Source organism: Monodon monoceros, unplaced genomic scaffold (assembly GCF_005190385.1).
Source record: "Monodon monoceros isolate NGI ecotype Baffin Bay Population unplaced genomic scaffold, NGI_Narwhal_1 Super_Scaffold_12, whole genome shotgun sequence".
In the NCBI taxonomy this organism is placed as follows: domain Eukaryota; kingdom Metazoa; phylum Chordata; class Mammalia; order Artiodactyla; family Monodontidae; genus Monodon; species Monodon monoceros.
The window spans coordinates 157,182,687-157,200,147 of NW_021703768.1; the positions used below are offsets into that span (position 1 = coordinate 157,182,687).

A 17,461-nucleotide genomic window follows, 5' to 3' on the forward strand; every position below is an offset into this window, starting at 1 on the left:
CTCAAGCCCCAGCAGCCGGGACCAGCCTGGTTCTGGCCTTGGCAGGCAGGGGCAGGGGTCCCGGGCCTCCAGACCCCAACGCTGGGGTCGCCGCCTCCTCTGGCCATCTCTGCTCCCATAGGGCAGATGAAGAAACTGAGGCTGGAGGTGGAGCCGTGGGCCAGAGGTTGTGCAGAGCTGGAGCCAAACCCGTCTGTTGGCTTCCACAGCCCTGCTCTTTGGGGTCCCCAGGGTCTCTGGCGCCAGCGTTAGTGTGACCCATCCCTGGGGCCAGAGCAGGCCGTGGGGAAGGGGCCCAGTGGGCCAGGGGGTGCCCCTAAGGGTGTGTGTGGGCAGCCACAGGAGTCGGGGACCCCCATGGACCTCAGGGATGCCCTCCCAGATCCCAGGGACCCCCATCTCTGCCCAGGCCTCCCTCTGCCCCTCTTACCCCACTGTTGCCACGCTGGGCCTGGTGGACAGGATGGAGCATGGGGAGGGTGGCCCCAAGACAGACAACAGCAGGTGGCTGGAGGCCGCGAGGTGGGCCAATCAGCTCCTCAGCCGCCGCGGGGGTGGAAGGAGGGCTGGCCTGAGGTCCCTGCTGGGGCACATCCCCACCTCGGAGCAGGGCCAGGCACTGGCCCCACCCCCACGAGCACAAAGCCACCACCAGGCTGGCCGCGGTGACTCTGGGAGCATTGCTTCCTCTCTCAGCCTCAGAAAAGAGGGTCCCTGGGGGTGGGAGCACCCACAAAGCGTGGTCACCTTGCCTTTATGAGCACCTGCTGCGTGCCGGGCTCAGAAGCAGCTAAACATCCACGTCCCTGTGGAGCCGGGGTCTATCAGGGAGGGCTTCAGGGAGGAGGATGACACCATCGAAAAGAAGCCAGGCTCTGCTGGCTGACGCGGGTCAGGCACAGCTCAGAGGCCTTGGTTTCCTAATCTGGAAAGTGGGGTCGTTTCCTCTCAGAGGGGCAGTGAGGCTCAACTGTGGGCTGGTTTTTTTTTTTCTTTTCATTGAAGTATAGTTGATTTACAATGTTGTGTTAGTTTCTGCTGTGCAGCAAAGTGACTCAGTTATACGTATATATATTTTTTCATGTTCTTTTCCATTGTGGTTTATCACAGAATATTGAATATAGTTCCCTGTGCTTTATAGTAGGACCTTGTTGTTTATTCATCCTATATATAATAGTTTGCATCTGCTAATCCCAAACTCCCAATCCATCCCTCTCCCACCCCCCTTTTCCCTTTGGCAACCACAGGTCTGTTCTCTATGTCTGTGAATCTGTTTTTGTTTTGTAGATAAGTTCACTTGTGTCATATTTTAGATTCCATGTTTAAGTGATATCATATATTTGTCTTTCTCTGACTTACTTCACTTAGTATGATAATCTCTAGTTGTATCTATGTTGCTGCAAATGGCATTATTTCATTCTTTTTTTATGGCTGAGTAACATTCTATTGTATATATATACCACATGTTCTTTATCCATTCCTCTGTCGATGGACATTTAGGTTGTTTCCATGTCTTGGCTATTGTGAATAGTGATGCTAGGAATATAGGGGTTCACGTATCGCTTTGGATTAGAGTTTTGTCTGGATATATGCCCAGAAGCGGGATTGCTGGAACATACGGTAACTCTATTTTTAGTTTTTTGAGGAACCTCCATACCGTTTTCCATAGTGTCTGCACCAATTTACATTCAATTGTGGACTGCTTTTGTATCATCCCACCTAGTCACCCATCCACACCTTTGTTTAGTCAATCATCAAACACACACCACTCAGCCCAGCCGAGCTGTACTGGAAATTACTTTGTCATTTTCTTAAATAACAGCCTTATTGAGATACAGTTCATGTGCAATTCACTCTGTAAAGTGTACAATCCAGTGGTATTTAGTACATTCCCACAGTTATGCCACAATCATCTCTATCCAGTTCCAGAACATTCCATCACCCCAAAAGAAGCCTGTCCCCATCAGAGTCACCCCCTATCCCCAGCCCCTGGCAACCAGGTATCCACTCTCTGTGTCTGTGGATCTGCCTGTTCTGGACGTTTCCTATCAGTGGAATCACACACTGTGTGTCCTGCGTCTGGCTTCTCTCACTGAGCATCATGTTCTCAGGGTACATGCACGTTGTAGCGAGTGTTGTGGCTTCACCCCTTTTCGTGGCTGAGTGATGCTCCCGCGTGTGGAGGGACCACGTTGTGTGTATCCCTTCACTTGCATCTGACAGGGCTGGGATTAGGAGGAGGAGAGGAGGAGATTTGGTCAAGTGCAGGTTCAGATCCTGTCTTCCTGCATTTTTTTTTTTTTTGGGGGGGAGCACAGGCTCTGGACGCGCAGGCTCGGTGGCCATGGCTCACGGGCTCAGCCGCTCCGCGGCATGTGGGATCTTCCCGGACCGGGGCACAAACCTGTGTCCCCTGCATCGGCAGGCGGACTCTCAACCACTGCGCCACCAGGGAAGCCCTGTGCATTAATTTTTAATTGTGGTAAAATACACATAAATATAAAATTCACCATCTTAACCATTTTTAAGTGCACAGCTCAGTGGCATTAAGTACCTTCACATTGTTGGCCAACCATCCCCACCATCCATCTCCAAAACTTTCTCATCTTCCCAAACTGAAACTCTATCCCCATGAAACACTGACTCTCCACCCCTCCCCCAGCCCCTGGCCCCCACCATTCTACTTTCTGTCTCTGAATATGACTAGGGTTAAAACATACTGCTTCACACATTCTGTAAGACCCTTACAAGCTTCCATTTCCATTTCCACCTCCCATTCTGTATATACTATTGCTTAACTTCAAATATGTTGTAAAATAAATCTCATAGCACATTGCTGTTAGTTTTTCTTTAAAAGGGAATTATCATCTGAAGACATTAAGAAATAATTATAGGGCTTCTCTGGTGGCACAGTGGTTAAGAATCCGCCTGCCAATGTAGGGGACACGGGTTCGATCCCTGGTCCGGGAAGATCCCACATGCCGCGGGGCAACTAAGCCCATGCACCACAACTACTGAGCCTGTGCTCTAGAGCCCACAAACCACAACTACTGAGCCCGTGCACCACAACTACTGAGCCCGCGTGCCACAGCTACTGAGCCTGAGCTCTAGAGCCCATGAGCCACAACTACTGAAGCCTGCATGCCTACAGCCCATGTTCCAAAATGAGAAGCCACTGCCATGAGAAGCCCGTGCACGGTAACAAAGAGTAGCCCCCGCTCACCGCAACTAGAGAAAGCCCGCGCAAAGCAATGAAGACCCAACGCAGCCAAAAATAAATAAATAAATAATAAATTAATTTTTTTAAAAAACCCTGAATGCAGTAAGGAAGAGACTATTTAAAAAAAAAGAAAAAGAAATAATTATATTGAGACTTCCCTGATGGTCCAGTGGATAAGGCTCTGCACTCCCAACACAGGGGGACTGGGTTCGATCCCTGGTCAGGGAAATAGAAGAGCCTGCATGCTGCAACTAAGACCTGGCATAGCCAAATTAAAAAACAAAAAAATTGCATTAACCACATTTTGTAAATTTCTTGTGTCCTTCATTCCATTGCATAGATCCAAATCTCTGGTAACATTTCCTTCTTTCCAAAGAACTTCCTTTAACATTCCTTTCTTTTTTATTTTCTTTTTCTTTCTTTCTTTCTTTTTTTTTTTTTTTGGTGCCAAAACCTAGGAATGAAAACATTTCTTTTATTGTATGTCTACTGGCCACACATTCACTCAGCTTTTATTTATCTGAAAATAGGTATTGCCTGGGACTTCCCTGGTGGTCCAGTGGTTAAGACTCGGCGCTTCCAATGCAGGGGGCCTGGGTTCAATCCCTGGTCGGGGAACTAAGATCCCGCATGCTGCGCACGGCTTGTGGGGTCTTAGTTCCCCGACCAGGGATAGAACCCAGGCCCCCTGCAGTGGAAGATCAGAGTCCTAACCACCAGACCACCAGGGAATTCCCACTTTATCTCTGATTTCCAACACTTTAATTTATAATGTGCTTGGTTGTGCTTTTCTCTGTGTTTATCTCCTCTGGGGTTCATTGAGCTTCTTAGATTGTGGTTTTATAGTTACTATATTTGGAAACTTTGTGGCCATTCATTCTTTGATTTTTTTAAAAATAAATTTATTTATTTATTTATTTTTAGCTGCGTTGGGGCTTCGTTGCTGTGAGTGGGCTTTCTCTAGTTGCGGTGAGCGGGAGCTACTCTTTGTTACTGTGCACGGGCTTCTCATGGCAGTGGCTTCTCATTTTGGAACATGGGCTGTAGGCGCGCGGGCTTCAGCAGTTGTGGCACGTGGGCTCAGTAGTTGTGGCTGACGGGCTGTAGAGTGCAGGCTCAGTAGTTGTGACGCACAGGCTTAGTTGCTCCACAGCATGTGGGATCTGCCTGGACCAGGGCTCGAACCCGTGTTCCCTGCATTGGCAGGTGGATTCTTAACCACTGCACCACCAGGGAAGCCTCATTCTTTGGTTTTTTGTTTGTCCTTCTTCTCTCTCCTTCTTTCTAGGACTCCAGTTATGTATATTAGATTACTTGATATTGTTCTACAGGTCACTGAGGTTCTGTTCATCTTGTAAGCGTTTTCGCTCTCTGTGTGCTTCATTTTAGATAGCTTTTAAGTCTTTAATTTCACTAATCTTTTCTTCCTCAATGTCTAATCTGTTATTAATTCCATGTAATGAATATTTTTCATATGTTGTACTTTTTCAGTCTACAAGTTCCTTGGTTTATTTTTTAAATCTTCCTTTTTCTCTCTTCATTGTGTACATGTTTTCTTTTCAATCTTTGAGTGTATTTGTAGTAGCTATAGTATAGTCTTTGCTTATTCTCGTCTCTCTGTTATTTCAGGGTCCATTTCTCTTTTTTTGGTCATGCTGAGCAGTATGTGGGATCTTCGTTCCCCGACTAGGTATCAAATCCGAACCCCCTGCAGTGGAAGAACAGAGTCTTAACCACTGGACCACCAGGGAAGTCCCCAGGGTCCATTTCTATTCATCCCTTTTGTTCTCTTGTTCATAGTTTACATTTTCTTGCTTCTTCACATGTCTACTAATTTTTTATTGAATTTATTTATCCAGTTTCCAGTTCTTTCTTGTATAGTTGTGTAACGTATGATGTTACTAATTTCTATCACCATAGATTAATTTTGCCTGCAATTGGACATCATGGCAATAGAACCACACTGTGTACACTCTTTTGTGTTCACCATTGTGTCTGTGTAATTCATCTATTTTGTTCTGTGTATTAGTAATTTGTTCTTTTTCTCTTATAAATTTTTATTTATTTATTTATTTTTGCCTGCATTGGGTCTTTGTTGCTGCGCACGGGCTTTTTCTTTTTTCTTTTTTTTTTGGTTAATAGCAACTTTTATTGTTTCACTGGTGAAGCAGGCTTTTTCTAGTTGCGGCGAGTAGGGGCTACTCTTTGCTGTGGTGTGTGGGCTTCTCATTGCGGTGGCTTCACTTGTTGTGGAGCACGGGCTCTAGGTGCACAGGCTCAGTAGTTGTGGCTTGTAGGCGCTAGAGCACAGGATCAGTAGTTGTGGCGCACAGGCTTAGTTGCTCTGCGGCATATGGGATCTTCCCAGACCAGGGCTCGAACCCGTGTCCCCTGCATTGGCAGGCAGATTCTTAACCACTGTGCCACCAGAGAAGTCCCAGTGATTTGTTCTTTTTTGTTGCTGCATAGTATTCCGTTGTTGGATATACCACAGGAGTTATATATCCATTTTATGTCAATGGACATTTGGATCATTTTGAGTTTTGGGCTAATATAAATACGGCTGCTGTGAACATTCTTATCCAAGTCTTTGGTGGATGTATTTATGCATTCTTGTTGGGTACAGTAGTAGAGTTGCTGGGTCAAAGGGCATACATATATTAGCTTTAAAAGATACAGCCAGGGGATTTCCCTGGTAGTCTAGTGGTTAAGACTCTGTGCTTCCACTACAAAGGCTTCCAGTGTAGCTGTTTAGTTTTACATTCCTACCTGAAATGTAAGACAGGGGAGTTGCAGTTGCTCCACATCCTTGCCACACTTGAAATTGGCAATCTTTCTAATTTTAGCCATTTTTATGGGGGTACAGAAATATCTCAGTGTGGTTTAAATTTACTTTTCCCTCATAACTGAGATACAGCAGTCTATTGGCCATTTGGATGCCTTCTTTTTTTTTTTTTCGGTACGCGGGCCTCTCACTGTTGTGGCCTCTCCCATTGCGGAGCACAGGCTCCGGACGCGCCGGCTCAGCGGCCATGGCTCACAGGCCCAGCCGCTCCGCGGCATGTGGGATCTTCCCGGACCGGGGCACGAACCTGTGTCCCCTGCATCGGCAGGCGGACTCTCAACCACTGCGCCACCAGGGAAGCCCTGGATATCTTCTTTTGTGAAATGCATATTCACAATCTTTTGCCATGTTTTAACTGGTTTGTGTTTTTCTTTGCGATTTGTAGGAACTTTTGTTTGGTTCTGCTTTATTTTCTGTTTAACTGTATTGTGGATATAAGTCCTTTGTCAGATATATGTATTGCTAATATCTTACCCCAGTTTGTGGCTTGCTTTTTTACTCTCTTTATGGTGGATCACAGTGGCAGGAACCAAGTGTACCTCATTCACTGGTCAGGCCTGGCACAAAGTAGGCTGTCAATAAAGTTCGTTGAATGAAAGACTGTGTTGAAGTCCTAGTTCTGAGCCTCAGTTTTTCCACGTGGCCATGTTAATCCCTGTCCTGCCCATATCACAGGATTTTGTGAGATGTGCCGGAGACTCAGGATCGGTTCGCCGCAGAGTCGGTTTTGGAAGTTCTCTGACACCGTCAGCTTTTAGAATCAGAAAGGGCGGAGCTGGGTCCTTCTCCAGGAACCACCCTGGGAAGCTCCACGTGGGCGCCCCGCCCATAGCAGGCCCCGCCCACATATGGGCCCGCCCACACCTGTCACTTAACTGAGGGGCGGGCCAGGGAGGGAGCGCTTAGAGGGCGTGGTTACAACCGGAACGAGGAAGTAGGTGGAGTTCCGGAGGTCACTGACCTATGAGAGGGAAGAGCCCTGAGCTGGAGGGGGCGCGGCCGAGCGGCCCGGAGGCCGTTGTCTGCGTTTCCATTGGGCTGTCTGGCGTTGTCAGGGAAACGCGGCGTCTAGGGGTGAAGGGGCGGGGTTTATAGGGAGGCGGGGCCTGTGGGGCGGGCCGCCCGGTCCGGGTTACCGCCGTCAGCTGACCGGCCGCCATTTTGTCCGCCATTTGCAAGCGGCGCGGAGCCGGAGGGGAGGGGAGCGCGGCCTGCTGAGCGGGTCCGCTGCCGCCGCCGCCCCGCCGACCGCCGCCGACCTGGCCTGGGAGACCGCCCCGCCGCGGCGGCTGGCAGCGCAGCGCTCCGCGGGTGGCAGACGCGGTCCCCCGGGCCCCCTCAGGGCGCCTGGCCGCGGGCCTCCCGGGGTTCGGGCCCGGCGGCAGCAGCCGCGATGGCCCTCAAGATGGTCAAGGGGAGCATCGACCGCATGTTCGACAAGAATCTGCAGGATCTGGTGCGCGGCATCCGCAACCACAAGGAGGACGAGGTGAGCCCGGCGCGCTGGCCCGGGCCCGGACCCGGACCCTCGCGCCGACGCAGTCCGACCCCGGCCCTGACCCCGACCCCGGCTTTGCCCCTGATTCCTGCCCCCAGCCCGCCCCCGAGGCCCCGCACCCGGCTCGAGCCCCGGCTGCCCGCGGCCTGGGTCTCCGCACTCCCGCTCCGTCTCCGAGCCTTAGTTTATTGCCCGGTGTTGGGGGCCCGCCTCTTCCCCGAGGGTGGCCCGGAAGAGACTTCACAGCCCACCCCCGCCCCCCCAGCGGTGTATCTCCAATCTTGAGTGTGGTTCTCGGTCTCCTGTTCAAAAGGGAGGGCCCCCGGCCCCGCCCCAGGCCTTGGACTCCTGGTTGGGGGACTCTCCTCTCCGCGGGGGAACCCCTGGTGGGATAAACGCACGTCCAGGCCTTGCCTCGTGGGCCCGTGTCCCCCGGAAGGTGGGGCCGCGCCTCTTACGGGGTAGGGGGGTGGGGCAGCGGATGTCCTCGGCCGAAATGAGGAAGCCGCTCAGGGGTCCTGGAATAGGGAAGCCGACTTAAACTAGACACCCGAAAGTCGGAGGGAAAAGGTTTTCCAGAAGTAATGTAATCGTGGGCACCATTTTCTTCCCTCCCGCCACCCCCAACCTGTGACCTAGATTTAGGAGGATCGGGGACAGTTAGTGACCGCCAGACCTCTGACTTCCATGAATGGACGCCCAAGCCTGCACTTACACAATGGGGTGTTGGAGAAGGTCCCCTTTTCCTGGCTGGAGAGTGAGGCTGCCCGAAGGAGAGCAGCTGTTAGACATTGTGCAGGTCCCACTACCAGATTACACTCCGCCGGCCCTCACAGTGGCTCCCGGGAAGCCCAGCAGTACCCAGAGGAAGGTGCAGAGAAGTTAAGGAATTTGCTGGGAGGCACCAAGGGCCCTGGGCTCTGTCCTTCAGCTGAGAGCCTGAGTTCCTTGCCTCTTTGTTGCACTTTCTCAGAATGGGTGTGACCTCGCTGAAATGTAATTAGGTTGTTTTGGTTCATTTCTGTCACTCTTTCTCTTCTCTGGCTACACTTGGGTTTTAAATCACGTTGGAAGCTCTGGCCAGCTGCGTTGGTTACAAGTGTAGGGAACTCTTGGTCTGATTCTCAGTTTCTCTTTGAGTTGAAAGAGTAGCTGGTTGGCCTGCATTTTATTTTATTTTATTTCAATTTTTAAAATATTTATTTTATTTCTTTTTGGCTGTGTTGGGTCTTCGTTGCTGCGCGCGGGCTTTCTCTAGTTGCGCCGAGCGCGGGCTACTCTTCGTTGCGGTGCACGGGCTTCTCATTGCGGTGGCTTCTCTTGTTGCCGAGCACGGGCTGTAGGCGCTCGGGCTTCAGTAGTTATGGCATGCGGGCTCAGTAGTTGTGGCTCATGGACTTAGTTGCTCCACGGCATGTGGGATCTTCCTGGACCAGGGATGGAGCCTGTGTCCCCTGCATTGGCAGGCGGATTCTTAACCACTGAGCCACCAGGGAAGCCCTGGCTTGCATTTTAGATACTAAGCATGGCTAAGTGAATTTGGAAGGTGTCTGTACCCTTAGATTTCTTTTTCTGTGCCAGTTGGCCTCCTGATTTTCCCGCCTTGGTTAGTGGATGTTACTGAGCAGTCTGTTCCGGGATTCTGAGGAGGGGCCGAGGGGTCTTTCCAGTAGAGAGATGCACAATGCAGTTAGGGGGGGTCTGCTTTTTACGGCGTGTGCCGGTCATCACTGGTAGTACCCTGGGCTGTGCTCTATTCATTTGGGATTGATGGCGCTGTCCCCACAGGCTCAGAGCCTACTAAATGGGGTTTTGGTGGTGGAGGTGCTGGTGCTGGGAGTCCTCAAGGCAAGGTTCCACGCGAATACTGCCCTTAGCCTGTTGGCGATTCCCACAGACATGGCGTTGGGATGTGGAGGTTTCCTCATCAGAAGAGTTGTGATCTGGAGGGTCATTACTGGTTCCAGATGTTCTGGAGCACAGCAGGTGGCTGTGGGGTGACTCTTCTAGCCCCAAGATGACTTCTTCCCTTCTACCCCGCCCCGCCCCACACATTCCAGGGAAGACTTCTGGCAGCAGTATAGTTTCCCCTCAAAGTAACATTTCTTTTTTAAGGATTTACTTATTTATTTTTTAATTTAATTAATTTTTGGCTGCGTCGGGTCTTAGTTGCAGTGTGCGGGATTTTCGTTGTGGTGCATGGGCTTCTCTCTAGCTGTGGCGCGCAGGTTCCAGAGTGCGTGGGCTCTGTAGTTTGTGGCACGGGGGCTCTAGTTGAGGCGTGTGGGCTTAGTTGCCCTGCGGCATGTGAGATCTTAGTTCCCCGGCCAGGGATCGAACCCGTGTTCCCTGCATTGTAAGGCAGATTCTTTACCACTGGACCACCAGGGAAGTCCCCAAAGTAATAGATTTTAGCTTAAAACTTATGTGTGGCACCACAGAAGTGAGGGTTATCGGTGACTTTAAAAGCCATGTGGGAAGGCAGCGTGATTTAGTATTTGACTTTGGGAGACCCGCATCCTGGTTCTTGGGTCTCTTTGGGTGACCTGGGGAGAGCCCCCTGATGTTTTGAAGTGGGGGTGACAGCCACCTCTCCACCTTGCTGAGTGCCTGTGAGGGTGCAGCAAGTGACAGAATGCAGGCTTCTGTGAGCCCCCAAAAGAAGAAACTAGAAAATCCGGATCACTGGTGGAGTAACTTGTTTTTTGAAACTTTTGTTTCAGCTTATGATACTAAGTGTATGCATGCCTGTGAGTTGGGTTACCATGGAAAATATATGTTTTCCAATGAGTCAAAGAAGTTTGAGAAACAGTTGGCTAATTCACCTGTTTCTTGGATGCTTGAGTTTGTTTCAGTCCCTAAGATACAGTACAGGTAATGTTGGCAGGTAGGTGGAAATTCACTTGCGAATGTCCTTGCTTCCAAAACTTGGGTATGACTAGGAAAAAACAAATGACTTTTTAACGTTTCATTCTTATGAGTACTTTCAATGTTTTGGGGAAGGGTTTTTCCTTTCAGTCTTTTAAATTATACCCGTAACTTTTTGTAACGAGCTTAGCGTTTATTAAGTCAAAAGGTAACATTCTTCTCCCCAGAAATCAATTTGAGAATTTTTTCTGTGCGTAGAAATTGAGGGAGGTTCTGTCTGTTAAGATTCTGTCCTGGTCTTGCCTGTTAGCCTTCCTGAGTGCTGTCCACGCACGCCAAGTGCTCCTGAGGGCTTAGACCTCACGAGTGTGGGTTCCACGTGGGGCACTGCAGTTTATGTACCCTGCCCCCCAGTGGCGTTGAGGTGGGTTCCATGTTTTCTGTTTGGTGCCACAGCTTATTCCATCAGGCGACACTCAGCAGTATCAGCCAGGGTTTGGGTGGTGTCTGAGTGTTTTCTCTTGGGTCTAAAAATTTCCGACCCACTTAACTGAAGTTTCTGAACTTTATTTTTAATTTATTTGTTTGCTTTTTAAATATTTATTTGGTTGCACTGGGTCTTAGTTGCAGCACACAGGCTTCTTAGTTGTGGCATGTGAACTCTTAGTTGCGGCACACATGTGGGATCTGACCAGGGATTGAACCCAGGCCTCCTGCATTGGGAGCACAGAGTCCTATCCACCGCACCACCAGGGAAGTCCCCTGAACTTTGTTTTTATTTATTTGTTTTAAAATTTTTAAAATTTTGTTTATTTTTTTTGGCTGCGTTGGGTCTTCGTCGCGGTGCACGGGCTCAGTGGTTACGGCGCATGGGCTTAGTTGCCCCGTGGCATGTGGGATTTTAGTTCCCCGACCAAGGATCGAACCCGCATCCGCTGCGTTGGAAGGCGAATTCTCAACCACTGGACCACCAGGGAAGTCCCGAAGTTTCTGAACTTTAAAAAATTCAGTTTTAATTGTGTGTGATCGGCTGTGTGTATCTGCAGGTTCTGTATTTGCCAATTTTGGATTGGAAGTATTTTTTAAAAAAATTCCAGAAAGTTTCGGGACTTCCCCGGTGGTCCAGTGGTTAGGACTCCATGCTCCCAACACAGGGGGCCTGGGTTCGATCCCTGGTCAGGGAACTAGGATCCCGCACGAAGCAACGAAGATCCCACGTGTTGCAACGAACACCTGGCACAGCCAAATAAATAAATAAGTAAATATTTTTTTAAAAGCATATATTATATATGTGCTGTTACATACATTAAACACATTTTAAAAATATTTCCAAAAAAGAAAAATTTCCAGAAAGTTTCAAAAAACCAGACTTGAATTTGCCGAATGCAGGCAACCATTTACACAGCACTTGCACTGTATCAGGTATTGTAAGTCATCTAGAGATGATTTAAAGTGTACCGGAGGCTGTGTGCACGTTGTATGCAAGTCTGCGCCATTTTATACAAGGGACTTGAGTGTCTGAGGATTTCGGTGTCTTCGGGGGTCCTGGAACCAATCCCCCACAGATACCAAGGGGTGACTGTAGAGAGATATTTTGAAATTGGGTATAATCTGGGATTAAGATGGAACTGTGTGAAGTGCTGATATTCTAGTGCTTCTGACCTCAAAAATGGCAATTTCCTGGGGTTCATCCTGGTGCCGAGGTGTGTGGGGCTCCTCGGGCTGTGAGGTGTGTGTGGGGCTGGCCCTCGCTCCGAGGACAGTGACGAAAGCACGTGTTATGTCTGGCACGGCTAAGCACTTGGTGCTTTTAAGCTATTTCTGTAAGATTCCTTTTAACAGCTTCTGAGGAGAGTGAAGACAGGATGTTTAGTAAATGGGTTGTTACCCTAAGTCAGGGTCTCTCCCCCTCGGCACTGCCCACATCAGGGCTGGGTCATTCCTCTGAGGGGGGCTGGCCTGGGCGCTCTGGGGTGTGGAGCAGCATCTCTGGCCCCGCCCATCTGATACCAGGCCATGCCCAGTCTCGACAACCACAGTTTCCCCAGACGTGGCCCAGTGTCCCCTGGGGGGGTGGGATTGCCCAGACGAGAACCCCTGACCCAAATTGATAAAGGAAAATTTCCCAGAATTCCCTAATGCTGGTCCTTCATCCAGGCGTCCCTTGTCCCCTGTGTTGTCATTGTGTTGTTGGACGCTGTGCTATTGTGAGATAAGATGGCCTTTGTCCCTGCTCCTGTCGCAGAGCTCCTGGAGCTTTTGTCGTTTCCTAAGCAACAGAGGTAGTAGGGACATCCTTGTTGGGATATTTGGTCGCCGCCCCCGGTTCCTGACACTGAGCTGCTGAATCCCTTGAGGTTTCCTGGGTGATCGGAGTGTCTTTTGTTCTAATGAGATGATCCGGGGTGGGTTCCTGGGTGGGACTGGTCACCAGAAAGACCAGGCCGTGGTTTGAAGCTTCACACCCGCTCGCCCGCCAATCCTTTGGAGAGGGGAGAGGGGCTGCAGGTGGAGTTAATGATGGATCATGCCTGCGTGATGAAGCCTCCATAAAAATCTAAAGTATGAGGCTCAGGGAGGTTCTCGGTTGGTGAAAGCATCCATGTGCCAGGATGGTGGCGCCCCCCAGTGCCACGAGGACAGAAGCTCTGCCTCCTGACCCTCTGAACCCCACCCTCTCTGCCTCTTCGTCCAGCTGTTCATCTGTATCCTTTGTCGTGCCTCTTACTGTGTGATAAACTGGAAAACACGAACGAGTAAGTGCTTCCCTGCGGAGAAGCGGGTCACGGGAACTCTGGTTTACAGCTGGCGGGTGTGTGAGGTGGGGACAGACCTGTGACGGAGCCCTCAGCCTGTGGGGTCTGCGCTGATGCCAGGCAGAGAAGGTCAGATCCGAACTGAGTTTTGGGACACCCAGCTGGTGTCAGGGAGTCGGTCATTGTGCAGGATGCCCGCGCTGGATGTCAGAGTGAAGGGAAATGGGGAGGTTTCCTAGACAGCCCACAGGGTGAGTCTCCTAGATTTGTGTGTTTTTTTCGAACTCTTGTTAGTTGTGAAGTATATAATGCACATTCGTACAGCTTAAGTATATGATAATTATCCTAAGTTCTCCGAGGGTAATTTCCTTGCCTTGCTTATAGTTTTGTCCCTTAAATGTCCCTGAACGTCTCGCTTACTTCTGCTTGCAGGCTGGTGTCAGTGGCCGCCTCTGTCGCTCGCTGCTGCGGGGAAGGGCCACGGTGGCTTGTTCGCTTTGGTCGCCGGCAGGGGTCTGCTGTGGTTGATTTATCCTTCGGAACATCCTTCGGACTGTTGCCGGACCTCTGGGTTGTTTCCCGCCTGGGGCATTTGATGAAGCGCCCTGCGTGGGAGGGCAGTCACTGCAGCAGCATGGGCAGGAGCAGCCTTGGCCTCCAGGGCAGCGTCGCAACCACTAGAAGCGCTCCTGTGGCTCCCGTTCCCAGCAGCCGCCGCCGGGGCCTCGCCTGCCTTTACTCTTTCCTCGGCGTAGTGCCATCTGCAGCCTTTGTGACGCCGTCTGCCTGACCCTCCCAGCCTTTGCGCTGGGAGTCTGGGCGCTGGTGCCCGACAAGACCAGAATGGAGGATTTGTGGCGGCACTCTGGGGAGGCCAAGCCTCGGGAGACAGTGAGGGGGGCGCGCCCGTCCTGCCTGTGCCCACCGAGGACCCGGGCACAGCTGGGGGTCCCGGGACTCGGCCAGGGATCGGCCGCAGGGCTGCAGTCAAGCCTCAAGCTTCCCAGCCTTCGACCCCCAGCCCGTCCCCGCAGCAGAGCTCCCAGCGTAAGGCTCTCAGCTCTCCCTGACTTGGAGGAGTTATTCACAGGGCACAGTCCGGGCCCTGGGCGCAGTGGGTGGCCAGGCTGTGGGCGGTGGCAGTTGTGAGGACCAAGTCTGTAGTGGGCTGTGTCTGTGCGGGTCACCAGCCCTCGGGAATGCCATTTGCATAACAATTCCAGGAGGTTGAAAGGCAGGAGGGGGGAATTCCTTGCGGTGCAGTGGTTAGGACTCCGCGGTTTCACTGCTGAGGGCATGGGTTCAATCCCTGCTCGGGGAACTAAGATCCCACAAGCCGTGCGGTGTGGCCAAAAGTATTAAACAAACAAACAAACAAAAAACAAGGAAGGAATGGTGACCTAAGTAGACTCGATGCTGGGGTGCCCCCTTGGCACCGTGGACTCTGGGGCCTGCTCATCCCCTGGGGGGCGGCCGTCCTGGGCTCTGGGGTGTGGAGCAGCCGCCCTGGCCCCACGCACTGCCTGCCAGACCCTCCAGTCTGAGGACCAAGGACATCCCAGGTGTGGCCTGGTCCCCTGGGGGCACGGCCGCAGAGCTGAGAGCCTTTGCACTGGGAGCTCTGCTGAGGGGACGGGGTGGGATTCGAAGGTCGGGAAGCCTGAGACTTGACTGCGGCCCCATGGCCGAGTCCCGGCCCCCGCGGCTGTGCCCGGGTCCGCGGTGGGCACAGGCAGGACGGGCGTGCCCCCCTCGCTGTCTCCCGAAGCTCGGCCTCCCCAGAGTGCCGCCACGAATCCTCTGATCTGGTCTTGTCGGCCCCAGCGCTTACCTGGGTGCGGAGGCTCAGGGTGAGTCCTGGCGCCACCGTCGCTGTCCACTGCTGGGGGACCCCGGCGCTGAGGGTCTCTTCCTCCTCCACTTGAATGACTCGGGCCCTGGAGGCCACTGCTGGGCCGGGTCTCCGGGCCTCTGTCGCCCTGCAGGGAGGAGGGTCGCCGCTCTGGTGTAGACTAGTGCTGTGAGCATTTGCAGAACCAGAGGCGCAGGCCCGTCGGGTCACGTGTCGCTGAATAACGTCTTTCCATTCTGGTGGCACCGAAGTGGTTTTTCTCTGTGTGGCTTTATTGAGACAGTATGGTTTATATAGCTTAGCATCCACCTGCTTGAAGTGTGAAATTCAGTGAAGGTTTTAGTGTATTTACAAAAGCGCGCAGCCGTCAGCACGATCTACCTTTACATTTCCGTCACCCCACCAGAGATGCCGTGCCCACTCTACGGTCCCCATTTCCCCTCCCCCAGCCCCCGGCCCCCACCCATCTGCTTCTGTCTCTGCCGAGGTGGGGCTCCAGTCCGAGCCGAGGGCGACTGGGTGACGAGAAGGGCCATGATTGGCCGTCAGGAGCTGCTTGCCGTGCCTGCGTGGGGTCCCCAGGGGCTGCGCACGGGGACAAGGGGCTCGTGGGGTGGATGGGGTGGCAGTGGTCCGGATGGGCTGTCTGGCCTCTGTCCGTTGAACTGCTCAGCGCCGTGCCCTGGCTGTGTTCGTTGCTGGGATGGTGAAGGGTCCTGACCCCAGGGTGGGCCTCAGCTCGGGCTTCTACAGGAGGCCTGGCTTTTCCAGCTGCAGAGGCGTCGGCGCCCATGCCCAGCCAGGTGAGCACAGGACAGTGCCCTCCTTGTGGGTCCTGCTTGCATCTCGTCAGGAGAAGTTCTCTTGTCTCGACACTGACTCGCCTATGTTTCTGGGTTAAAATGTTAATATTTTCTTGTGGAAGCGATGGTCGTAGATGGCAGCTGGGTTGTTCTTGGCAAGGTGGATGGAATAACTGGGAGAGCCCTCCCTGGTCGTGTATCATAACGACTTCTGAAATGTTTCTGGTCTGACACTGGCATGCCCTGGAAACACTGCTGTCCTTACACCCATCTCTGGCGGCGGCGGTGGTGGTCTCAACCCATCCAAGCTCCCAAAGGTCTGAGCACTGCTGGTGCTGGTGCTCATGAGAGCAGGGTGCTGGGGCTCTGGGTCCCGAGCCGGGGCAGCTGTGGGTGGTGGCAGGACCGGCATGTTGGGACGATCCAGAGAGCACCTCTGGGAGACGGCAGGGGACGAGGCAGCAGAGATAATGTCGCCCAGGTTGTGGACGGAGCATCCAGACGATGCAGTGTCCCTCAGAGCTAAGGAGAAAGCCATCAAACCACGGAAGACACGCAGGAACCTTAAACGCACATGACCGAGAGGAAGAAGCCAGTCTGTAAAGGCTACACACTGTGATTCCAACTCTGGGACATTCTGGAAAAGGCAGGACTCTGGAAGGGGGGGAAGGATCAATGGTGCGGGGATTGGGGAGAGGAGGGATGAATGGGCGGGGCACAGAGGGGTTTTAGGGCAGTGAAACTACGCCGTGTGACGCCGTAACGGTGGATGCGGGTCAGTGTATGTGTGTGCAAACCCACAAACTAGTGAACCTCCGTCAGCTGTGGCTGCTGGGTGATAAGGACGTGTCCGTGTAGGTTCATCGGTTGTAACACACGTCGCACTGGTGGGGGATACTGCTAGTGGGGACGCTGTGCACATGTGGGGTGGGGGGTGGGAAACCTCTGCCTCCCAGTCAGTTTTGCTGTGAACCTAAATCTCTTAAAAAGAAGTCTAAAAGAGGAGTCCAGGGTCCAGCTGCATGGTTTTGCAGCCTGCCAGCACCTCAGGGTCAACGGCAGCTTCTCTGGGCCTCAGCCCTCGAGGTCTGACTCCACTCCTCTGGGAGGGCCTGGGGATCCTGGGGATTTTTAAGTGTCCCAGGGAACTCTGCTGAGCAGGCAGTATTGAAATGGCTGTTTTATTATAGCTGCCGGGTTCACATATGAGGGAAGGTTGTATCCTTTGTTCTCTGGTAAATTGTGAATCACACATCCATTTCAGTCCTATTTGCTCTGTGGTGAGGTGTGACCCTGCTCAGAACAGGCCAAGGTGTTTGAGAATTTCGTCGTGCTTGCATCTCCAATTTCTTTTTTTGAAAACAGTGTCAGTTATAAGTGTTAGCTATTTATACTTTAGATCTTAAAATATTTTTATTTCATGTTTTTGGTACAGACAGGCCTTATTTTTTTGCACTTCCCTTCGTTGTGCTTTGCAGATACTGCGTTTATCACGAATGGAAGGTCTGTGGCGACCCTGCAGGGAGCACGCGTGTCGCCGCCATTTTTCCAACAGCATTTGCTCACTTCCTCTGTGTCACATTTTGGTAATTCTCACAAGTTTTCAAACTATCTCATTA

The 17,461-nt window shown here is 52.0% G+C and overlaps 1 protein-coding gene across 4 annotated transcripts in view; it reads left to right on the top strand.

Moving 5' to 3' along the window:
- Nucleotides 1–7,326: 7,326 nt before the first annotated feature.
- The window catches only part of AP3D1 (adaptor related protein complex 3 subunit delta 1), a 45,010-nt gene continuing 34,875 nt past the window's right edge, over nt 7,327–17,461 (top strand). For 2 of the 4 annotated variants that reach the window (XM_029218424.1, XM_029218425.1), the window contains exon 1: nt 7,328–7,554. In XM_029218424.1, coding sequence (XP_029074257.1) covers nt 7,459–7,554 — 96 coding nt within the window. In that variant the 5' untranslated portion in view covers nt 7,328–7,458. Of the gene's footprint in view, nt 7,555–17,461 lie in introns of all 4 variants that reach the window. The other 2 variants (XM_029218426.1, XM_029218423.1) reach the window with 2 other exon arrangements.